Source organism: Diadema antillarum, unplaced genomic scaffold, assembly GCF_040938485.1.
Source record: "Diadema antillarum isolate AM-2024a unplaced genomic scaffold, OU_Dant_1.0 scf00000063, whole genome shotgun sequence".
NCBI classification, from domain to species: Eukaryota; Metazoa; Echinodermata; class Echinoidea; order Diadematoida; family Diadematidae; genus Diadema; species Diadema antillarum.
In genome coordinates this window covers 1,164,107-1,190,287 of record NW_027270952.1, presented here as the reverse complement: position 1 = coordinate 1,190,287, position 26,181 = coordinate 1,164,107, and the positions used below count along the sequence as shown (strand labels likewise).

At 37.4% G+C, this 26,181-nt stretch overlaps 2 protein-coding genes across 2 annotated transcripts in view; one reads left to right on the top strand and one right to left on the bottom strand.

Moving 5' to 3' along the window:
• Window positions 1-10,797, top strand: part of LOC139716207 (electron transfer flavoprotein subunit beta-like) — a 33,987-nt gene extending 23,190 nt beyond the window's left edge. Inside the window, exons 4-5 of the mRNA XM_071627768.1 lie at window positions 8,939-9,160; window positions 10,625-10,797. Of these exons, the coding sequence (XP_071483869.1) occupies window positions 8,939-9,160; window positions 10,625-10,795 (393 nt within the window). The 3' untranslated portion in view covers window positions 10,796-10,797. The remainder of the gene's footprint in view (window positions 1-8,938; window positions 9,161-10,624) is intronic.
• Window positions 10,798-16,642: 5,845 nt separating this feature from the next.
• Window positions 16,643-22,296, bottom strand: LOC139716206 (histone acetyltransferase p300-like). Its single transcript, XM_071627767.1, has 4 exons — window positions 21,974-22,296; window positions 19,863-19,980; window positions 19,432-19,522; window positions 16,643-17,669 (listed from the first exon to the last, which is right to left on the bottom strand). The coding sequence occupies exons 1-4, from the start codon at window positions 22,165-22,167 to the stop codon at window positions 17,635-17,637; spliced, it is 438 nt and encodes a 145-aa protein (XP_071483868.1). The 5' UTR covers window positions 22,168-22,296; the 3' UTR covers window positions 16,643-17,634.
• Between the last annotated feature and the right edge of the window lie 3,885 nt (window positions 22,297-26,181).

The following is a 26,181-nucleotide window of genomic DNA, read 5'->3' as shown; positions in this document are numbered from 1 at the left end:
GTTACGCAAATGAAATCTTACAGATTGGGGTACTTTAATGTAAATAAACGACTGACCAAACACTGCTGTGAGGAAAACCAACAGGTTCATTAAAAAAAAATATGAGAACATGACTTAACCATACTTGTGTAGATCAAAGGACTGTCATGCATCCTTCGACTGTTTGATGTTGTCATGGTGATATTGTAAACAAATCATTTTGACCGACACAACCATAACCTAAAACCAATATCACGTATACACAAGTAACGCCCATGTAAGTTCAAACAAGCTTTATCGATAGTCTTAAATTCTCAAAGAAAAATAATGTACCATAAGGTGACTCAAGAGAGCTACATGTCATGATTTCATTACGTTTGTTTTCACGTCAGGTTCATGGGTCTGATCTTACAGTTACTGATGGGTCGCTAATGCATGTAGTCGAAAAAAGAAAAGAACGCAACATGGGTGAGGCCGAGTCTTATGTTCAATGTGGGTCAAAAAGTATCTTTCTCAGTTCATCTTCTTCCGTTTCTCCTGATTTTACCTAAACATGGTTACTCCTGATGCTGGTGTAATACCACCTTTGATCTAAGTTGGTTAACAAAATACACTTAGCCCTAAAACATACAAATGCCTTATTATGAGTCTGCTCTAAATTCAACGTTTATGGTATTGATCGAATATACTTCAATCTCATGTTAATTATTTTCGGCAGGAAGGCCTATAGATCTAACGGCTTTCAGGTGAAACGGAACGACTCTTCGTTCCGAACATAGTGATACAGTCTACCGTGTGTTATACGCAGAGAAGCATACAAAATATCGACAAATATGTTGTGTACTCGTTTACACGAGTCTAAAAATCTCTGTCGGAGCAATTTCAGAGTTTAGGTTATTGTGTCTAAATGACACGCAGATCAACAGAATGTATACACAATCATTATACCTCAAGATATTCCCGAATAGCCCTACAGGTTTAAAATCATTAAGCTCAGGACGAGTCATGGTGGAAAGGAACTATAGCGAACTTTCCCAGTTAGAAGAAATGTGCGAATGACTTTTTACCTAAAAGAACCATATACCGCACCATATCCTGTAGTCGCCTTCCACTTCTGCAAACACATATTATACGTACGATTATTGTCACTAGTTCTCTGCATCTTAAATATTTATCAGATTTCAGCTTTGAATACCTCGAACGGAAGACCAATCGTGCAACGAATGGAACATAGTTATTCACTTTTCAAGAAAGATGGGTCGTTGTCTGTTGTTCATTCAACGAGTACATGACAATTTAACTTACTATTCATATCCAGCCCTATACTAGCGAGGGAGTGTAGTAGCACCTGGTTGCTATGGGCGACGGTGGTTATTCAAGTGTTTAGGGACCAGCAAGGGGACTGAGTTGATGATGGTGAAACGAGCACGAGGAATGTCTACGATCGATAATTTGTATTGTTCTCAACAAAAGAGATGTAATACACTCGTATGGACAGTGTTGAATGCCTGTCCTGGCATGAACCCGTCATGCTGAATACTTACGAACACGCAAGACTTTCAGTATTGAAATTCGTAGCGTATAATATACAGCACTACCGCCAGACACTCTTAGATTATCACGAAACAAAGAAATATATAAACTTATAATGTCAAAGGAAAATACCAGTGCGAGGCCTCCTTTTGACACAATCTTCAAAAGTTGTACGAAGTTGTAGGGACTTTAACGAGTCAAAGTGTTTTCGACTTACAACTTAATCCTGACTCAGAGGTATAGAGATCCATGTTTGAATGCACGCAGATGAAACAGACTGATTGAACTTTAGATGTTTAATGAACGATGCGGTCTATATTTGAAAAAAAAAAAACACGAACGCGCGAATGTTGTGTTGTTTTACACGTCACCGTCCTGTAAGCTGTATTCAAGTTGTATGAACACTGTTTATCTACAGTTTTCATTTCACACAATGTACGATACTTCACGTTTTCATTTCACTATTGGTTGTCTTATCCTGATATATCAATTAATAAATGATAATAATGAGTATATTTCTTTAGCCCTCTTCCGTTGCAAGGCTATAATTACCTTTTACTCGTCGGTATAGACCATTGACATTGTTGTCTGCGTGTGATGTACGTAATCATTGCCCAGTCATGCATATGCAAACTGAGTAAATAACATGCTCCCTCTTTCCCAACATTTAATTTTGTATCGCGGGTAAAATAACTCGTTTATCGCTGTATAATGTCATTGACATTTTAACAACACAGTGTATAGTACTGCAAAAATGAACGGCGCACAGTCTCCATATCCGGCATTATCAGCAGATTCAATATAAATATCATCATTTGCGTTACAATCATCGACAATTATGAATTCTATTTTGTTAATATGGCCTCACAGCTGTCAATCGCTGCTTAAACCGAACATTCCTGTAATATACACGATAACTTCTTTCAAAATGTGCACGAAACATTGATTATTGTAGATAAAACATATATATCAACGCAATAATATGAAGTATAATCGAGTGGTACAGTCTGTCAACAAAGTTCACTTTCACTCGTAGTCATAAACTTAAAGCGTGTCACGTGACTGTCCATGCATACACCGATCGTAGGTTCCTCACTTTTTTCTCAAAAAACCATGGACATCAGACGCAGCACGACCTGTGCACTTGAACATGAATCAAACTGTGTAATCAGATCAATCTGAAGACATAACAGCAGGTACAGCTGGGAATACGAGTGTATAGCGGTTACTATCAATAACAATCTTGATTTAGGTAACTATAATATGCGAGATATAATACCAACAGAGTAGAGTCGTACGTAACGCGCAAGTTGTAGACAATCACAGAGAATTGGTGGCTGCTTATGTAGACCTGCGTGCCTCAACAGAGTTTAAAGAGACTGTACAGTAGGTGCCTACTGGTCGAGGTGGGGGTTCAGGTTTGTAACATTCCTAAGTGACATAAACAATGATGACTGTAGATTCAACGTAAATTTAAAAAAAAAAGTACAAATGCGAGTCATGGTGGAAAAAAAATGGTTTAACGGTATGAAAGGTGTGCCCTGTAACTATAGTAACGAACGAAACATTTCTTTTTACCTATACAAGACCATTGCAATACCCCCAACAATATCATATCAACACCTACACGTATACAGTCTATGAGACCTATAATCATTCAAAGAACGCAACCTTGTCCTCGTACAACAGACTAACAATGAATGAATCTGCCTTCTGTAGATCTATGATTCGGGTCTATCAGTCTATTGAAAGAGCAATCACGTGTACAAAAGAAAAAAAAAAAGAAGTTTTGTTTATATTACTCATGTTGTATACACATTGTCTTTGGAATCTCTGCAAACCAGAGAAATAGAAAAACCCATAAAGACCAATTTCCAGAACAATCGAAGCGAAACAAAGATAACACTCATAAAAATCATATTTCCCCACATATACCATTCACTATAGAACACCCATTGCGCAATCTGTCACATATTTGCATTGTACCCTCATCTATTGTTCTCAATGACACACTATTACGTAATACCAATCCTCCCATCGATCGGGAGGATTGGGAGGATTTTGGGGGTCGAACAGGTACATGTTCATACTACTGTCCCCTTGCGATAATGGATTGGCTCTCTACAGTATTCGTAAGTAGACGTGGACGTGCTATATGTACATTGTACGTAAACAAGCTTAGCCAGTATGGTCTGTTCGGTAAGCCGTGACATGGTATACTAGTACTGAAATGTTCGTATTATCAAGGCAAGGGATTCATTTTGGAAGGTAATATTCTCGCGTGTTGTTAATTTCGCGAATAGCTCCCGACTCGCGAAATTCGCGAAAATAAAACCCCCGCGAAATATATAGCGTATACAGTATTCTTTCAAAAGTTATTAAAGTTGAAACAGAGGAGAGTGCAAAGGATTTTCAAGAAATGAAAAGGGGCCTCTATTCAAGACATATCTGATCACATTATTCCTCCAGGAGAGGGTTGTAGAAAAACTACTGAATGCCCACTTTCCCATTCATTTTACGATCCCAAACTCAAGAATGCTGTAAAAGAACAAAAGCTCTTTCAGAAAATATGGAAAACTCAAAATTGACTAGGTTGATCCATTTCACCTTTTTTTTAGTCTTCACATAAAATCAAGGGGAGTGACTTTTTGTTGATTTTGTGATGCACGGTCACATTTACTCAAAGAGAAAAGTACATTGTATTAAATGTTATTGATTGATTGTTTCATATGATTTCAATTGATGTATGCTTTCATAGGTAATAGTATGAATTTGGAAATTAACCTACACGTACTAGTTTTTGGGTGCATTTGACATTAAATGCATTTCTGCTTCCGAAAGTGTTGGCGTGGTAGTCACAGATCTTACCCATAATGTCCCAAAGACCTGTCTGATATGGAAGCAAAGTCTGTCTAGAGAAACAAAACAAGTGAGAGATTTTCTTTTTCGGATCCACAAATTTTGCTGAACTGGTTTGAAGTTCTGTTAATTCTCTGTGTGCCACTACAGGTGTAACCCCCTTACAAAATTGTACTGTAAAAGTGGATATTTTCGCGTGACTAATTTTTCGCGCTTGGCCGAGTCGGAAGAGTTTCGCGTGTTTTTAATTCCGCGGAATCAAGACATCACACACAGGCACGTATGGCAAGCAAAAACATTCGCGTGCTTTTATTTTTGCGCTAGTTTCTGGTTGCACGAAATGCGCGAAAAGTACATTGCTGCATTAGTTACTGGAATATGTGAGCCCCCTATGTCATCATCCATGTTTAGTGTATCATGTTTGGATTTTTCAGATTATTGGTTTATAAATCTGCTAAAGGCCCACAAGGAATTTTTAGAATCTATACATGGCACTATTGATTTACATGGTATGTACTACATGATGTGAAATTGCATTATATATTTAATTGTATGGAATTCAACTAATACATGTATGCATAGGAATGATCTGTGATGTGTGTGAAAATGTACGCAAGATACCAAGAAAGTTCTGATCTTGCAGAAAGCATTATAATGCAGTTTTTATGGTCCGTGGAAATGAAATCATTAGGAGACAGATGGGAAATGAAAAATACATGTACATGTACATGTATATTGCACTGTGAGCAATGTACACAGATCTATGTATTGTACAATGTACCTACAATGTAAACACCCTATGACCTGACAATAAGCAATATTTATATCACAATGCAACAGAGAATTCAAAGTTCATTCATATTTTAGGCATAAGTAAAAACTTGTCTGCTTGTGTGCCTAGATTGGTGCAAAGTTTAGAGATACTGTTTATCTACATGTACAGATGTACCCATGTACATGTATGTTTCCAATATTAAAGGTGTTTCTGATAATGGGTAAAAATGAAGCTGTGGAAAGACTGCAGTATAGAAAGAATGCTAAATGGATTTTTACCAAAATATCCCAAACACTTGACAATCTGTTAGAAATAAGGTTTACCGCACTTGCGCGTGGACAGCACTTATGTAATATGCCTTAAATTATACACTTCATGAGCATGGTGAATTTCATTATGTGCATTGGATTAATGACAGCTTGTTTAAAGGAAATTTGTTATTTAAATAATTTCTCTAAAGAGAAGCAAGAAGCCTGCTATTTCTTGCCCACATCGGAAATGTTTGATGAATTTGTGGGTGAGGCTGATTTAAAATCTGAATATTTAACCAGTCTTATCCCCAGTATAGTTGTAAAAAGAATACAAATGGTTTGACTTGAGATTGTCTTCAATTGATGTGATGTCTTCACACCTCACCAGTTATAATTAGGAGAGGTCGACACTTTTCCTACACCCTACCCCACAAACTGATTAAAATACTGTAAAAGTGGATATTTCTGCCAGGGTAGTCCATGAGGGGTTTCAGCATGTCGCTGCAACACGCTCAAATTCTTGTGCAACAAACTCAAAAGCCAGCAACATGCTATGCAACATCCTCAAGAATTTGCAACAAGCTCAAAACAAAATGTAGTCAAACATGTGCAAAACATAAGAAAATCAAACTACCTGGTAATTATATATTTGTGTGCAAAGCACGAGAGAGAACATTGAATGTAAGCAGCACAATAAGCTGCGAAATATTGCGTACTACGTGCTCGCGTTACATACTATTTCTGCAATATTCTCAGATTCTGAGCTTGCAGCATGCTCAAATTTCAAGTTGTGGACCACCCTGTTTCCGCGCATCTACAGAGACTCCAACCCCAGGCACCTTCTGATCTGGAGATTCTCCCGCCTGAAACCCCTAACAAACGGGAGACTCCAACATTGATGTGCACGAAGCGCGAAGTTCCTTACGGCCGAGGTCCAGGAGAGCATTTCATCAAAGTTGTCAGTGCTGACAAGTTGTCAGTCTCTTATAATCACCATAATATCAGTCAGTGACCAAAGCTTCTCAGCCAATCAAAACCAAGGATTTTACTGAAATTGTCAGGGACTGACAGCTTGTCAACGCCGACTAAATTGATGAAACACCCTCCTGGTCTAGGGTTCTAGATGCTCTCTCGTGCTATCTAAGGCTTGTTTTTCAACATACGACGACAATAAGTAAGAAATCATTTCAAGCGGGAAACACAGAGACAGGGCGGGAGAAATTAAATCTCAAACGGGAGAACGGGAGATTTTGCAAGAATGGGCTTTCGGCGGGAGATCTCCCGTCGAAAGCGGGAGAGTTGGAGTCTCTGCATCTAATTTTTCGGGCTCAGCCAGGTTAGAAGAGTTTTGCATGTTTTTGATTCCGTGGAATCAAGACAGTAAGTATGGGAACATATAGATGGCAAACAACAATCTTTGTGCGCTTTTATTTTCGTGCTAGTTTCTGGTTGCACGAAATGCACGAAAATTTCAACACAGCGAAAATTTCCACTTTTACAGTAAACAAATATTGTATCACAAATAGTCCAATGTGTCCCAGAGGTGACAATTAATTTTGTGTACATTGTAGTTGCTGTATGCGTACATGTACAGGGAATAATTTCCCTTCTCGAAGTTGAAAAGCAGTATTCGTCAATGGGCATATTAATTTTATTTTGAGCAATTCACAAAATAATATACATAAACTTGTACAAATTTATGTACAATGTAGTGAAATTTGCTTACACGAAGTACACAAGTAACTTTTTGTACAGCATTTGTACCATATAAATTATGCAAAAAATATGATTAAAATAATGCATAGCATATTGCTATGTGATACCAGGAAAATTATGTGATGTACACGTACAGCCCTTGTAATGCTATAAAGACAAATCACTTTCAGCAGACTCAATTGATTTCAGTCCTTTTAATTTAACATCAATGGGATTGTTCTACATAAGTGGCACTTGCATGAGTACACACTGTATTATTTTGTCAATATCATGCAGACATCCCATGTTTGATATTCAGAGTGGATGACAGAATCTCCATTTGTGCCTACAAATCAAGAGGAAAAATAAAGTTTTAAGTTTCATCATACTGTAAAGACCCTCATGGGTGCAAACAGTTGTTTTTGTTTGTTTGTTTTTTTAGACAGTGCTAGAAATGCTCCAATCATACCTTTAATGTACAATGTAACTGACATTTTTCTTATCTGCAAAATTTGCATGATTCGTATAATGACAAGCAGACATAATACCGTATGTTTACTGTATGAACACTCACGCAGCAATTTCTCACAAACACATGAAGGGAACAGAACTTGTCATTGGTCATTATTATACTTGCTGTAAAAATGTCCAATTAATTAATAGAAACTTTAACATCCCATTGATCTTGCTGCTAATACAATGTATTGTGCCTTCCCTGTGTATTACAGGGCGTCACTGCATACCACTTTGTATTCCAGTGTAGAGCAGCCACTCCCCCCCCCCCCCCCCATTGTTGAAATGGATTTATTGTACTCTACCCCCATTAGGTTGACATAGCAGGATTAAGCAAATACAACGAAGACTTAGTCGAAGCTGACTTATAATAATTCCCAGCAAAGTTCAGTACCTGCACCATGTCTCTACACTAGCTGTGTGCCATGTGCCAGCCAAAAAGTGCTGTGCCAGCACATTTTTCAAACAAGGTCATATTGAGGAAACTCAGCTTCCGTTCCATGCAGCCTGTCTTTTGTTGATTTGTGATAATAGGACAAGCCTGCCTGCAGTGAAAGTACTTTCATAGAAACTCAATGGCCCAAATTCACAAAGGTGGTACAACTGAAACCATGGACAGAGACAATAGTTTTGAATGGGGCGCCAAGTGTTGCATGGCCTATTTCATTACGAAATACAGTCATTTTGTCAATTTCATTGACGAAATGTTAACATTACGTCGATGAAATGACTGATTTCATAATGAAATAGGCCATGCGACACTTGGCACCCCATAAAAAACTACGGTCTTTGTCCATGGTTTAAACCATGGTTTCAATTGTACCACCTTCATGAATTCAGGCCAAAGGTTATTGGGCAGCTTATGCTCTCGAATGTCAGATTTCCATGGTAAAGCTTCACCTGAAAAAGGTGGTAACTTCTCATGCAAACTGGAGGCCCCCTTTGGTGGGTTTATCCCCAATGGCAATATGTCATGTATTACGTTCAGTGTGCTACAAACCCAGTGGCTCACTTGCCAAGGGCAACTGAAACATATTGATTGTTGGAAACTGAAATAATGCACTCCTGCTATAACCAACATGGTTATAACATAATTCTCAGTACCGGTACAACAAAGTAAAAGTTCAGCTCCCAAAATTGTTATCCATATACAGCTGTATCCTGATAATTTACACTCTACTGTTTGGCTATAATGAAATTTTGATATTAAGAAAGAAAACTGGTGGTCCCAAAGACTTTGTCATAATGGGAGTTGCCCAGGATATGATATAAATCTTCATACACGAATTAATGATGATTATTGATGTAATTTTGCATTGTGTTTGTCTCATAGGCCATTGATGATGATTGTAACCAGACTGGACAAATGACCGCTGCTATCCTCAACTGGCCCCAGGCCACCTTCGCCTCAGAGGTCAATGTAACAGACAGCCAGCTGGAGGTCGAGAGGGAGATCGATGGCGGTTTGGAGAAGATTACGGTCAAGCTGCCGGCCGTTGTTACGGCCGATCTCCGGCTGAACGAACCCCGCTACGCCACACTTCCAAACATTATGGTGAGCAGGTCGCTTGACACATAAATTACTAACGAGACCTGAATGTATATGAAATGTCGCTGTTTGATCAAACTCCAACCTTTCTTTTATGTGTACTGTACACGTTGATATTTTCATGTGATTAATTTTTTCTGCTGAATGGCTCAAAAACATATTTGCCGGTTCATGAATTCATGCTGCGCAATTGTCTACCCATTCAAAATGTGCAGAGAAAATTGTTCAGATATTTATGCGGGTTTTAGAATTCATGCTAGCTGGAAGTAGCATGATACATGTATACACGAAAATAAATGTACCGCGAAAATTTCTGCGTTTACAGTATGTACTCATTTTGTGAAATGTTTGTGGTTATTCTCATATTTCTATTGCATTTGAAATAAGCAATGCAGACATGCATGTGAGTGGGCATCCTTATGTGTTGGTGTTATAATAAACAAGCAAATTTTATATTTCCAACTAAATGTGGATGTGACGCATGTTTAGCAATCAGGAGTTGAACGCTTATTCATTTATGTTGATGAAGGGCAATTTGTCAATCAGTTGCAATAGAAAAAACTCAGTGCAAGAATCAGTCATGTAATCAAGCCAATAGTACCGTATAGGAAACTTCCATTATAACAAAGTCTTCAGGACCAGCAGTTTTCTTATTTCGAAATTTTGTTATATCCAAGCAAATAAAGTGTGTAAAGATATATCTAGAAGACAATTTTGGGCCATGCTGTCTTTATGAAATTTCATTATACAGCACTGAACACTGGCACTGGTCCGATGGTCCCAGACCAGTAAAAATCACCGTCAGACGAGCAACTTTTCAGGTCTTGCTATATTTACTGGTCCAACATGACGGGGGAAAGTGAGGAAAGTAACATTGTCGGGACCAGTTAAAAAAATACAGAACTAGTAAATTTAAGGTTCAGACCAGGAGGGAAAATGGGTTAGTGTTTGTGATAATGGAAGTGTGCAGTTATACAGTATGTCCCAAAAAAATTACAAGGGGACCCTCTGCAATGATAACTTTAAAAACAGTGAATCAATCCAAATACAATTTCAGGGCATGAAACTATAACTTATTACCCACATCTTACAGAAAACCCCATCCAATTTGCTACAGTGGTCAAAGAGAAATTAGTGTTTTTGTAGAGCGTGTCAGGAATCCCTTCCCTCCAAGTTCTGTCCATCATGTCCATTGTGTTCACACATTAATATGCATTTCCAAGAGCATACAAGTGCTAAACTTGGAAGAATCAGACTCATGACATGCGTTACAACGATCCACATTTCTCTGTGACCAGTTAACCAAATCAAATGGGGTTTTCTGTGAAATGTAGCTAATATGTTATATTTTAAGACTCTGAAATAGCATTCAGACAGTTTCACATATTGAAGTTATCAATGCGAAAATCTGATTGTAATTTTTTTTTTTTTTGGGGGGGACATACTGTATGTCCTTGTGTTTGACCACAGAAAGCCAAGAAGAAGCCCATTGCTAAGAAGAGTCCAGCGGACCTGGGAGTGGACGTAACACCGCGGGTGGAGACATTACGGGTAGAGGACCCTCCGGTTAGGGAGGCGGGTCAGAAGGTGGAGTCTGTAGACGAACTTGTCACCAAACTGAAGGAGGCGGGACTGTGCTAGCACAGGTGAGTCTAGTTACAAAGCTCACTCTAAGAAGCTACCAGAAAGAAATGCTTTAAGGGTGATTTTTCTTTTCTGATGATTTAATAGATTACTGATTATGTGTGAATGAATTAGAGTTCAGAGACAAGAAAATGATACTGTTATTTCTGTTGCATTAAGACATTTTTGTAGTTCTACCTTAATTCCACTGCAAAGCTGGTAAATGATCTGACAATTTTAAAATCATTACATGTTTGTTTTGCTTTATTTCTTCTTTTGTCTCTTGTTTTGTTCAGTAAATATCATTCATTGATTTCCCGTATTTTGCTGAAACTGTCGAAGCTTTTTGAGTCTTTATAGAAAATGCACTCTATGAATATTGGTCGTTATTATCGTTATTGTCTCTAATGTTTTACCTTGAATTCGGATATACCTAACTAAAGTGATGATTATTAATTGTTGTTTTTGTTATCATTGTGCTGTTATTGTTCTTGTTCTTGTTCTTGTTGTTGTCCTGCTTGTATTATTTAAATGTTTTCAATCTTCACCAACAGGTGCTGATTATCATTCTCTTGAGATGTAGACCCCGCCCACTCTGTGCAACCTGCCTTCCACGTCCACTCCGATGCAAGATGAAGAAGAAAATGAAATCAAAGATGCCATGACGTCTTCACTCTCTCTGTTATCACTCCTGATCGCCCATGTCCAAATGATTTGTTTCCAGGCTCGTGTCGCTGTCTGATGTATATGTTTGTTGGGTACTGTAAAAGTGGATATTTTCGCGCGACTAATTTCTCACGCTCGGCCGGGTAAGAAGAGTTTCGCATGTTTTTAATTCCGCGGAATCAAGACATCAACTACTGGAACATATGGCAAGCAAGAATATTTGCGTGCTTTTATTTTCGCGCTAGTTTCGGATTGCGCGAAATGGGCAAAAATGTCAACACTACAAAAATTTCCACTTTTAAAGTATGATGTCACCACACTCTAATTAGTCATCATTATAATGAACTGAACTGTGGAATACTTAGACAGCTGTGTGTGTGTGTGATATGACTTTCTTGCACCGAGTGCATTATATTTCCAATACATTCAGTACATCAGGGAAGAAAGCATGTGAGTAGTCATAACTTTCAGGGTCAGAGCCCTCTTTTACAAATTCCCCCTCTCCTTCCCCTCCCCTTCCTCTACCCCTCCCCTCCCCCTCCCCATCCTTTCCCCCTTCCCCCAAGAAAGGATTCAACCAAGTGTACTCAATAATGTCCCTTACAGATTCCACACAAACTTGTCTGATGAAGATGACCGCTTATACCATTCATATGAAAATTTATCCTACTTCACAACAAGTACATGTTCCACATACTGTGTGAACAAATCATTTCCCTTTCTTGAATCCTTGAGTCTTCATTAAAATAAAGTCCTCAGGACCGGCAGTTTTCTTTCGTTATATCGAAATTTTGTTGTAACCGAACACATAAACAATAAAAAACGAAGAGCGCATAACATTGCGGCCTGAATTTTCACTTCGTTGTAACCGGAATTTCGTTATAACCTTGTTCGTTATAATGGTGGTGCACTGTAACCCTGAAATAAATGTTATGGCATTTCCAAATAGGTAAAAGTTAGAGCTACGTTGGATTGAATTCTGTTGGAGACACCAACAATATTTGAAGTCCAAATAACGGTTGCCATTTGTCTGGAAAAGACTGGAAAATTTGATGTAATTTGTATTGTGGCTAGGTCTTTGAACTCGAATGTGACTTTGTGTGATACAGTGTACACTGTAGCCAGAAAATCAAATTACCTGAAAGAAAAGTCGCTTTAAATCAAATATGCCAGACTAAAAGGGAACTGTGTCATTGCATGGTGACTTATTGAAAAAGATTCGACTTCAAATCAAAATCTTTCTATCTGGAGTGTAGGAAAAACCGGGTTATGGTTATAACGAGCTCACATACAAGGCATCGCTTCACTGGTCCCAAACTTTCACTACCTACATGGTTTGTATTTTATTTGCTGGTCTCTCTTTAGGTACAGTGTACAATTGTATTACATTTACAAGGTACTGGTTATAATCAGTGATTCCCGTGACCTCGTTATAACAGGATTTCTCTCTGTCATTTATCAGATGAAATAGGCATACGTTGATGCACTGTAACTCCATACACGGCAGAAGGCAGACCAGGAAGCTGTTCTCTGATCAAGGCCTAGATTATTTTGCTGCTAGTCTTGAGGTTATTTCTCTTCGTAATGGCACTCATTGTAGCATTGGATGTACATTTTGCATTCTTAAAATTGAAGAGAAAGAAAATGCTGTGCAGGTAATGAAGGGAAGATTGAGTGTCAACAGAGAGGCTCCTAAAAATAAAATGTATTATGCAAAGATTTGGCCTTGAGATGTTGATCTGTGGGAAGTGCTTTCATCACTTTTCATGGCATTTTTCTCCAGTATGCCGGCACTGAACGCAACCCATTTCACCAAGTCATGTGTACAAAAGGGAGCTGCAAGAAGATGAAAGACTTTTTAATTCCCTGGTGATTTACAGTTTTGACAGTTTTTTTCTCCAAACTTTTTAGTTTTGACGATCGCCATACACGCTCACACACACACACACACACAACTAACAATAAATACATCAGCAACAAACCCCATGTGAAAGACATACACTGACCTTATAAATTTTGATGTGTGGTTACCAAAGACACGCCAGTTACCCCCTAGATAAGAGGGTCATATTGTGGAATGGTTCTCTATTCTTTTCAAATTTGTATCCATTCCCCTGAAGGTTGTGAGAACAAGTTCATTAACCAAAACAATGCCCAGGCCATGTTGCATAACAATGAATTGTGTATGAAACCCAAAGCAAATATCAGACATTACTTTCATCCAATCAGAATACAATATGTATACTGCATTCATGATGTACTAACAGTATATACGAAGTTAAAATTTGATTTTAATCATACCTTTGAGGATTAATATCCAATTTTCTTCTATTTCATGTGATGGTAGTCGGTCAGAGACCAGGGTCAGAGGTGATCTAAATTGAAATTGAAGGCAGGTCTGAAAGCATTCTTGAAAGTTTGAATAAAGGATTATACTGTCATGGTAAGAAGAAGGAGTATTCTAACTGACCTATGGTGTTCAGCTTGCAAAGTTTTTGTGATGTGAGAGAGTTTATATTATATCAAATGTTCCTGTTCACTGGTGATTGATGTGGTCCAGATTTGGACCAAATGATAACTCTTGAAGTCTTCAAGTGAAATGTTGAAATAAAAATGTTACAAACTATGTGTATATCAAGTTTTGTGCAGTTTTTGATTTTGGGAGTCTGAAAAAAATATGTAGGCCTGTGTGTTTTGGGGGAATAGCTCCTGTTTATTAAGAACTATACAAAAGCTTGTACATTTACACCATGTATAGAATCAAACTTCACTGTTTGATACTTAGGAGTATTTGTAATGGAGTGTATAAGCTGTAGTAGGAAAACACACACACATGCGCACACACACACACACACACACATACATACGAACTTTACACCATGAACACCAATATAAAAAGAAATTGAATGTTACAAGGAAATTTCTGCTGTCCCAATTTTTCTTATATATTGTACAAATTCATGTATTTTGTTACTCTTATAACTACATTGCCCCTTGCCAGGACTACCTGTACCATTAAAACAACTTCATAGAATTGATAAAACTCTGACCATACTTGAAGGACAAAGGTAAAACAGTATACACGTACAAAGCTTATGGATAACTGACAACAGACCAAAGATATGCTGTGCACACAATGGTGGAATCTTTGGCTCATACACTCTCGTTAAACATGTAATGATAGCAGAATATGTATCATATTCAAACTTGGACTTGGACATATTCAATTCTTACGTACACTGGAGCACACTGTATAATTGAGAATGTATGTGGACAGAGGAGGTGAGAGATAGTTCCTGCTTGCATGGACACAAAGAGAAGGTATTGACTTCATAAAATACAGTCACATCATGGGCAGAGAAGGTATAATATGTTGTATCATTTGTACAGAGTGCCCAGTGATGTTTGTTAATCTTTGGTTATGCAGATTGTGTGGGAGGCAAACACCGGCTTTCAAAAGTGCTAATGGGCAATTCCGCAGTTAGGTGGACATGACATGGATAAAAGAAATGTGCCTCTTTATCTTACTCTTTAATTTAGGTACCAACTAATGCCATGGATGTTCACCAATCATTAAGGTCTTTCAAATTCAGTAGATTTTATTTTTCGTATTTACTGATTTCGCGAGATCTAAAACCATCATTTAAAATGTACATGTGGGACTGGGGATGCTGAAATTCACTTAAATGCAAATTACAGTGGGTTCCTTTGAAATTTTTTCCTCAAAGTTTTGCTAATGGGTAAAAGATGAATACATTTAAATACTCCAGAAGTCATGTGACATTTTGTCAATTACAAAAGGGTGAAATGACCTGCGGAATTACTCCGGACAAATGTAACGTTACTAACCGTAACGTTACTAACCATGCTTTTGGGGGTCTAGCTAAAAAATAATTGGTCGAACCGCTAAAAAAATTTGTGTGAACATTTGTCATGATGCAATAATTAAAATTAATGCAACACTTTGTTTGAAGTGACTTGAATTTTTGCACACTTTTTGTTACAAGACATTGATTTTTTTGTCATGTCCTTTTTTCGTAACGTTACTAACCAGCCCTTAAAGTTGCCATAGCAATTCTAATATTTCATGGATTGTATTCATTCTTTTCTGTATCATAAACCTGGGAAGGATGAACATGTTTTTGACATAATTTTGACTTGAAATGAATAAATGGTAATTTAGTAGTAAAAACAAATATCTGAATTTGTTCAAATGTAACGTTACTAACCGCGGAATTGCCCTAATACAAGTGTGTAACTGAATAAGTTGAGACTATAAGGCCTGTTGCATTTGAGCAACAACCCTTCAATTACTGGAAAGGGAGGGGGAAGAGTCAGAGTTTGGAAAGATCATGGGCAGACAAAAAAAGGCTAAATATCAGGAGAGAATAGTTATAAAATGACCCATTTATACTTACAGCAATAATTATGTGCAAGAACAAACACTAATGTACAAAGAGTGGAATGTTAATTTATACTTCAGATATTCAATTGTATTGTGTATACTCTCTACAGAGATGTGAAATTTGGGTTACAGCTCGTTATTCCGAAGGTTCGTTATTCTGAAGGCTCTTCAGTCCGAAGATTCGTTATTCCGAAGGTTCGTTTTTCCGAATTTCATTTTCGGATGAACAAATCTTCGGAGTAACGAACCTGCGGAATAACGCCACAAATGTTCGGATTAACAAACCCTTATTCATTTTCGGATTAACAAACCTCTAGGTATAGGGAATTTGTGTGTTTCGGATTAACAAACCTTCGGAATAACAAACCTTCGGAATATTGAACCTTCGGAATAACCAACAGCACCCGAAATTTGGGTGCTCTTCTTTGTTTCAGTTGGAAGCATGTACAGGCAACAGTCCGCGGGACTGGCATTTTTCTTTCGTATCATCAAAATTTCGTTATAGCTGAACAAGTAGAGTAAGTAAAGATAGACAACAATTTTTGTAATCTTGATCATTATAATGGGAGTGCACTGTACAACATCAAAATTATGAAATACAGTCGTTGTAAAATGAACTGTAGTGAATAAATCTACATGTACCTCTAGACGTACCGCATAAATACCAGAATTTATCTGGTATATAAATGTTAACTTTCTAGGCAATTGCTACAGCACATTAAAAAGAAAATGAGAAGTATGATGATTTTTTTTATTTTTGCGGGGGGGGGGGGGGGGGGGTGGGTGGGCTGGGACATGAGACATTAAAAGGAGGAACTGAAAGATTAAATCTTGTCAAACCGCCAAACCTCCTTTAAACCTCCAAATAACTGTCAGTACTACAATGACAATTACGATAACATACCATGCATCAAAATTGAGTACATGCATCTATTCATTCAATATCGCATTCATATAGTGATAGTGCTATATGTGTACTATCTCATTTTCACATATAAATCCTGAATGACAACAAATATTTCCATCGATTCAAGGTCCAAATGAACAATCATTCCCTAGTCTGGAGGCAAATGAACATGTACATGTATGTATATGTACTATGCCAGTTTGAGTCTGCCCTTGTTAAAGGCTCAACACTATTTTTTTTTTTTTCTTTTCTTTTCTTCGTGGCCCATGTGGGCAACGAAAATAATTTCATTTTCTGGTCGTCAAACAATAATCTTTAGTGGAAGTAAAATTCCTGAATAATAATAAAAAAACATTAGAAATAGATTATTGAAGCAACAATTAAAATAAATAAACTGATTGCCATGTGCAAATTGGTAGGTACAGTGCTTCAGATACCACATGTTTTGACTAAGAAGTATGAAAGAACAACAAATAAAGATATAATGAAACATTAAAATACTTGTGAACCAGGATTACCTGTGCGAAAGTTAACAGGTATGACAAGAGGGCTTTTGGTACTGTAGGGATACCATATTGTGATCATGCTCTCTAAGTTTAAAATATTCAACGTTGAATTGAGCCTCAAATATGATTTTCCATAACAGGTATTCATAACACGATTACATTTAACATTGAAGTAGCCTATACTGTATGTTGTATAAATATTACTACTTGTATTGCTAGCTAAAATCTCGGCATGAAATTCAGCCATGAGAACAACATAGTTTGGCTAAATTTCACAGAAAAACATGGAGTTACAAAAGACGGAGTTACATCCATGACGACCAGCTGTGTTCTGACAACCCCGGTCAAGGCAGGCAAGCTGAAGTGCGAGCAGTTATCCAGCACTGAACCGAGAGTTATTCACCCTTACTGGATGAGGAAAACACATTAAAAAAAATACACTCAAATTGTCAGTGTCCTGATTATTTTCTGTCTTACTACATTTCGATCTAGAGAGAAAAAAAAATCACATTTACAACGTTTATCCTGGGACCTAATTGCCTCGCTTGGACCCCTTGTTGGTCATTGGTGCTTTTCAAACAGATTTATGTATGGTCTGTAAAGATAATTAGTAACATGTAAATGCAATCATGTATGTATATGACAGAGCAAGTGAGTTTAACCCGTTGAAGACTAGTCCTGAGTATACTCCTGCATGTGTCCATGGAAAATGTGTGTTATATCGCAAAATCAGTTCGTCCTCAACAAGTTAAAGATCTACAGAGGGTGCACAATGAATGACAGATGATAAATAAGTGATAACAATAGAATATTCTTGTACCCAACTTTCTCTTTCTCATCTTATTCAAAAACTCTTTGATTTCTTTAGTTTAATTCATTTATAATCAGCTCCTGTTGTTGTTCTGTCTATATCTGGAGTCCAAAATTTGCACATTGAGCTAACAGTAGCAGTACTTGATATACAATGTATTTCCTCTCAAGCTGTTTGCAAGATACATCAAAATCATTTAAACTCCATGAGAAACACCTTTAACCAACTGATAATATCACAATGACGATGAAAATACAAAATGGACCGACAATCAAGTGAGTGACTCAGTAAATATGAATTTTGACATTACTGCTAATGGTAATTCCATTTGGTGTTTTAAAGTGTTCAGTAATAGTCCCTAGACAGACTGGTGTTAACTTTTATGCAATGGCTTATCTTGAATTTCCGCGAGACGCCTTTGGCGTTTCTCTTCCAGCTCAATCTGTACTTTATAAATTTTCTCGGTCATGGATCGCGGGATCCTCGTGAACATTTGCACTAGACTGTATAGTTAGATTTTACACATTTTAATTTATGTACATGTATCTTATATTAATGAATTTTAAGCTAATTTATGCAAAAATATTTATTTTTGCCTATGAATAAAAAAATAAAGCTCCAAGACTTGTAATTTTTGGTTAACATATTCTTTTCAATATCCTCAACAATAATATTGAAGCAAAAATTCGGCTTCATAATTATTTCTCATGCATTTTATTGTTTATTGAATTTCTTATGTATTTCTGTTTTTTACTTTTTGTCTTTATTTTTTGTCAAAATTTGTCGCAGAAACTTTTTAAAGCATAATCAGGCTAAACTAAATCATTATCAGTCATGAAGTAAAAATATTTATTTTCATATGAATTAATTGCAAAAACACAATTTACATTGGATTTGTACACAAAATCATGTTTTTGAGCAATTTTGGGGTCGACAAATTTTTCCAAAGGGGCGTGGCTTCAAAATGGTATGCCCGGGAGCAACAAATTTGGTCTCAAAAGTTGTGTGATACTTGAAAGAAAAAAGTCGTAAAATGTCGCGGCAAGAGCATCATGCGTTGCAGAATAATCACGCGAAACGTCGAGGGGGGGGGGGGCAAACAAAATGCTTGATATTTTTTATACATAAAGTTTTGTACAAGATACATAAAAATCATATTTACACTGCATGAGAAACACATTCATTTTACTAATAAAATCACATTGACTTTCATACTACAAAATGGACAGACAATAAATTCAGTGGCTGGGTATATATGAATTCTGACATCATTGCTAATGGTAATATCCATCTGGTGTTTTAAAGTGTTCAGTAATAGTCCCTAGACAGACTGGTGTTAACTTGTATGCAATGGCTTACCTTGAATTTCCGCGAGACGCCTTTGGCGTCTCTCTTCCAGCACGATACGTATTTTGTAAATTTTTTCAGCTATGAGGTGGTAATACTCTTCCTGCAAAGAGAGTGAAGGATTTTATTTTATGTCAACAAAATAATGAAAGTTAATATTAAAGAGGCAGTGCAATCTTGATGGAGACTAGCCCTTCATTTCTTATACACATATATTATACAAATATGTATAAAAGAATGCTCAGAATATCTTTAGTGATGAGTTTCCATGGTTATCATGCAAGCGTATACAAAAAAGAGAGAGAAAAAAAAACAATCATTTTAATGTTACCTAGAGTGCCAACAACACACAGAATATATCTGAGAAATTTGCCTCTCAATTGCATAGATTAGATGCACTAAAAAGAATATAATTATTTAAGCGCTTGTGTCAGCCAAGTTACCTTGTTTGTGGCTTGTTCAAACTTATCCTTCTCCACCTTGCGGGCATAGTTCACCAGGTTCGCCATGCGCCTGTCTTGCAGTGCTACTTGGTCAGGAGAAGGGAATATTGCTTGTACCCTGAAAAAAAGAAACAAAAACCATTCCTCTTATACGAGAATGAAACCCAAATATGTGTGAATTGCGGGAATGTAGCAAGATTAGTAGAACTCACCGACAAAGTTTGAGGAAAATCAGACAATCCGTTCAAAAGTTATGAATTTTTTAAATTTTGGTGCAGTCATCGATCGCTTGATGAGAAGACTACAACACTTTGTGATGTCACATACAGAAAAACAATACAACGTAAAAGGAAAATAAACAATAGATTCCACATATTTTCACTTCTCTGGCATACACATGACTTACCTCTTTCAGAAAGCAGGGGGAATAATTTCAATATTATCAACCTTAACCCTTAACCCTATAAAGCCCAAGGGGGGGGGGGGCACATTGTGCCCCCTACCAGATTTTCATTCGCCACTCCTCCGCCCTTAATCCAATTTTAACCAAATTTGGTGACTTTTCCTAAAATCTTATTCCGAACATTTTGATTTATAATTTAGCTATATTTGATATTGCTGGTTGCCATGGCAACCATAAACTGACAACCATGTCAGTCAGATTTTGCGTATTTTTCTGTTCCAATTCCAATTAACAATATTATAATGTATGAAATAGGCGTTTCTTGGCTGAAATGTGCTGAAGAAGCAAAATGTGAAGTAATTATGGCCCTGAAATGTTATTCCTATTATTTCCTTTGTTTTTCTGTGACAACAGCATAAAACAATAGATATAATAGAGATACTTGAAAATAACAATATTTTCCAAAGATTGCTGTTCTATTTTGTGTCATTTTGATTCCTTCACCCAAGTTATACCTCTAATATCATTTGTTTATCACATTATCAATCTGCAAACTTAACATTCCAATATTATGGGAATATGAAATATGATAGCTATGCATGTACCTATCCCAAACAATACATCACAGGTCTCATAATGTATTTCTTCATTTTGTTATGAATAGCGCCCCCATGTGGTGACCTTGAGAAATTTCAACCATAACAAATTATGAGCTTTGACTTGCACATCATTTGTGGCAAATATGAAAAATATTGGTCTGTGATAAGACATATATACTGGGGATAAAGAAATTATACAGAAAAATCATGTTTTTAGCATATTTCCTATGTATTTCTTTATATTTTGGTAAATAGCGCCCTCTATAGGTGACCTTGAAAAAATTCAAGTATGCGGTCATGTAGAGTACGAGTTGCTCTACCCATGTGCCAAATATGACGATGAAACATCAAACGATAACAAAGTTATATGGGGGGGGGGGGGGCTTTATAGGGTTAAAGGGCCGGGGGGGGGGGGAATCTCTTGACACCTTGACATCCCCCCCCCCCCCACGCACACACACACTGAAAACGTTCCGCGGCCCCTGCAAAGTGTTAGTGACTTCTCAACAAGCGATGGCTGAACCATTACTAACAACTTTTGAGCGCATGGTCTGATATGTTCCTTAAGCTTCGCTGATGTGTTCTACTATTGCTGCATTCACATGGTGTTTCATTCCTCTTTAATATGGATACACTTTTAGTGCATCATTACTGCACCAAGCACTAAACTCAACACTACATATTTCTAGTAAAAGCTGAAACATGAACAAGCTGTTGTTAAACCTTGTACAATTATCATTACTGTAAAAACAGATAAAACAGAATTTGTACTGAGACTGTTGATCATTACAAGAAGACTTCTGCGACTGTTGAACAGGTAATTTAATTCATTCCCTGTCAGTATTGAATGAGTAGAAACTGCTGAAAGGATTACTATCAGGTTTTGATACACATATTGCAATTGCAATTTTTTTTTTTGCTGCCAACTGTGGTATGATGGCCATTTGGTCAACAGATTTGAGTATGTATACAGTAGTCATATTTTGTGTCTTATCAATATTAAGAATAAAATTCAGGACGCATTTACAAGATGGATGCTAACAGTGGTAATCATTATTCCACATACACTTATTTTTGCTGGTTTTGCTGGAGCCGCATTAAATGCTTACAATTTACAGACTATATGTGTTCTCAGCTTTAAAGGGATGGAAGCATGCCACGGCTGACTAGCTGCGGTTGATGGCATGGCTGTAAAATTCGGTAGAATTTCAGGAGTGAGTAATGTCTCTGGTCTACTGTTGAGCTCGTCAGTTGGAGGCACCTGGCTGTTTGGGTTGGAGGCATTGGGGGCGAAGCTGGCCATGGTGTTGCTGGGTTTGCTGACAGGGCAAAAAGTGGTGGATACAGGGAAAGACAATCATTTCTTTGGGATCGAAAGATACATCAGAATTTGTGTCATTATTTACAAAACCAATGTGAAATGTCCCCAACATCTCTGTACATCCAGGTAAAAATTCCAATGTATAGAAGATCATTAGAGATTTCTGATGGTTTCCAATGGTTAATTCTGCTGGAGTCTGATAGGGGTAATTCCATAAAATAGGGACCCACTTTGTGACATGCCTATTTTGCCAATAAAATCAGAGAATCAGATTTTTGTTCAACATAACTTTAAAAAAACATTCACATTGAGTAAGTCCCTTGAAAACTGACTGAAAACTTGAAAAGGACTCTGAGAGCGCAGACCTCCGCCAAGCATGCAAATCATTTTCACCACTGATCTTGTTCTTCCATACAGATATTTCCACCCATGCTGTGCTGAAAGTCGCTGATTTCCCAATATAAAAGCCTTTGTTACGTCATAAACCCTCAGCGCAGCCTGAACTCCCAAGTTCACTGACCCTCCCTGCCAAAATATCAAAAATCCTTCATAAATTCCCCCAAAATTCTCGGATCACTACCAAAAGTTAATCGTTTGTTACTTGTGTCATTCTCAACCTTTCCTGCAAGTTTCATCACAATCCGTTCACTACTTTTTGAGTTATTTTGCACACGGACAAACGAACCAACTAACAAACAAACCAACGGTAACGAAAACATAACCTCCACCCCTTGGCGGAGGTAATTAACATTCTAAACTGAAATTGAAGGAAGTCAGCATACCAAATTGCAGTGTATGGGGAAAAACTGGTTCACCATGTAAAGGGGTCACCATTGGTGTCCCCCTTACACGGTGAACCATCCATTTTGGCATCTCACCACATATTTCAAACTAGCTCTATGTTTGTTTCAATAGAAGTGATTATTTTGAAGTAAGAAATTAACTATACTACTTGAAAAAATGACACAACCCCTATTTTTGGCCAGGAAAAAGATTCATCAATGTTTCTCGTGCAAGGGGGACACCAAATATTATTTTTGCATTTTTTTTTTCAAATTAATAGAGTGGTCAATTTTTGATACCTGTTACAAAGAAACCACAGCTACATTGTAAAATATGCCAATGAGGAGCAATTATTGTTGTGATAAGACACAAAAAATTAGCTATCACTGTGCCCCGACCTAATATTTAGGGGGACACCAAAGCCACGTGTGTGAAAATTATAATTTGGTCTTTTTTTCAAATTTATTTATTTTACCCCAATTTTCTCTTGAAATCTTTTAAACTATGTGATTGCTACCAAAATAACAACAAACAGTTCAACACTGGTACTCAACATGTAAGCAATTATGGGGACACCAAAACTTACACGTGAAACGTCTTTCTTGGGATTCACGCACAAATGTGTATCAATTGATGCATGAATTATATTTATAGTGCTCAAAATTTGCTCGTCTTTTATCATTTTTGACCCCTTAAAATAGAGTTTAATCCACAAACTGTAAATCTGTCTAACTGGTGTTTGAACTTTGAAGAAGCAATTTCTATACTTTGAAAAGGAAGATACAGTACTTACCTGAAATAAGAGTATTCAGAAGTAAAACTGATTTAGGGTACCCGAGGTATGTAATTTTTAAGCAATGACAATATGAAGCAAATAGAAGGGGCATTTAACTAGTGTGACCCTTTAATGGAATTACCCAAAGATCAACAGCAATCCCTGATGGACATGATCTATAGTGTGATGGTCAAATAACAGAAACCATCAAAAAATAAAAGGAGAAAAGAAAATTCTTTGAGTTCGTGTATAACATTTCTGGTATGGGAGACTTATGCTCTGATGAAACTGACATCACCTTTATGTATGAGAAATTATTGATACAGCTAACTGCAAACCTCCTTATTGTACGAACAGGGCACTGATTATGTGATAGATACGACAGACGTTAAAGCATGCCTGCCCTGGTACATTTATACAATAGGCTATAGCCATGCACTGACACAGAACAATCAGCGGTCCTTTGGATTATTTCTTTTTCTTTTCTTGAAAAGTAGAGTCCACTATTTGGCAGGTCTGGTGTGGTGTATACAGTGCCTTTATCTTAAAGCATTTATGTGGCTAATGATGCTCAGCCTCTATACATCAACGAAGCAGGTAGACAGAAAGATCCGTCTGTCCGGAGGACTCTTTTATATTTTGCCATTAACGCTGTCCTGTATACGGAGGGGATCCGTGAAGCCAGACGCAGTCTCTGCGGAACATTCCCCGACGGACAGATACAGACCGATCTTTCGGTCAACGAAGCAGGATGCTCTGCGCGTACCTCCTGCTTGCATGAAGAGGTTTGCCGGTCTGTGGTCCGACCCTGCGTCCTGATTTCACCTATCTAACAGGAAGGTGCCCATTCCTGAACACATCTCTGCGATCCACGCTCGCCAATCTCCGACATTAACGGAGGGAGGAAAACAAGAAGAAGAAGAAGGTGACTAATACTGGCAGGGTGTTCCATAAACCTGCTGATAGCATATAAATCTGGAAAGAAGGATCTCTGATAGACAAGAATCCGTTCGGCGCAAAAGCTATCTTGAATAGTTGGGTGTGTCCACGGAGTACACGTTGGTACCGGATCATTAATATTTTCAACTACAGTAGGTCTACCGATATCAAAAGCAAGGCCTACCCGAGGCTACGATGTAAATTTAACCTAACTATTCAAAAATCAGATAACAGATAATAAGCACAATGAACGGCCGGGATGAAGGCATGCGTGGCCTCTTCAATTATAAATTACCACACATCAAAAGTTTATAGCACTTGACATTAAATGATATCTACGGTTCTTACCGTGTCTGTCTTGTACTCGAATGTATACAATCGCGGACTACGACTCGTGTACGAGGCCGGATCGGAGGTGGAAATTAGGCGGTATACGGTACACAACTCGTTTCAATATCCACTAGATCTATTACTATTTACTTATACTATAGTATTTATGTCCAACTTCGGTGTGTCTTTATCGTGGACCTATTTTCCTTCTTCGGCTGGAAGCTACGATGTTGGCTCCGGCTGTACATGTATTGCACCAAACTTCCGATTCCGATAGGGGGACTAGAACAATAATACCAAACCTAATTCTCTATGTAACTACGTATTGTAAGAGATCAGTTTGTGGGGAATACCCGTATGTCCCAAAGAGAGTCTGGCCCATTTTGAGGCCTGTGATTGGTCAAAAGTGGTCCCGTGATATTTGCGGAGTCATGTCGTTACCAAGTGCGCTCAAACACCTCCCTGCTCATACCATAGAGCTGTATTAACAGCTCTTGTACGCTCTATATGGCTCATACGCAGTGCCCATTGTTCACTACCCCTTGGTAGGTTTATCACGTCATCTAGAGCGTGCACGGTAACATTTAACCTTATTGTAACGCGTAATAAGCTGGGCAATGACTTTCTTTCTTTGTTTTGAATGGAGATATATCTAGTGATAATTTTTCCCACAATATGCGTATTCTTATATAAATTCATGGGTGGTTTGTTCATGTGAAATGAGGGATGTAGCGATATATAATATTGGGTTCATTAATTCGTAACAATTTAAAATGGTTCATTCTATAATATTTGTAATAATATACAAGTGGGTTCATATTATATAAATTCATATAAATCTGCTAAGGCTCCCCGGCCCAGTATGGATTCATATTATATAAGAATATATACGTGGGTTTTTATTATATAAATGCGCTATGATATATTATATCATTACGCATATTATATACAGTGTATATGAATTCATAATGATGTATATATGTATGGTTTGTATTTTATAGATATGCGTAATAATATAAGTTCTTATTATATAAATGAAACTTTAAATATTTCTGTGTTTGTTCTGAAAAACACGCTGTCACCTAAGGGATCAAGTTAACAGACGCCTATATCCCACAAATACATATAGTATCTATTCATAATATCTGTCTATATCATTTCCGCACAAA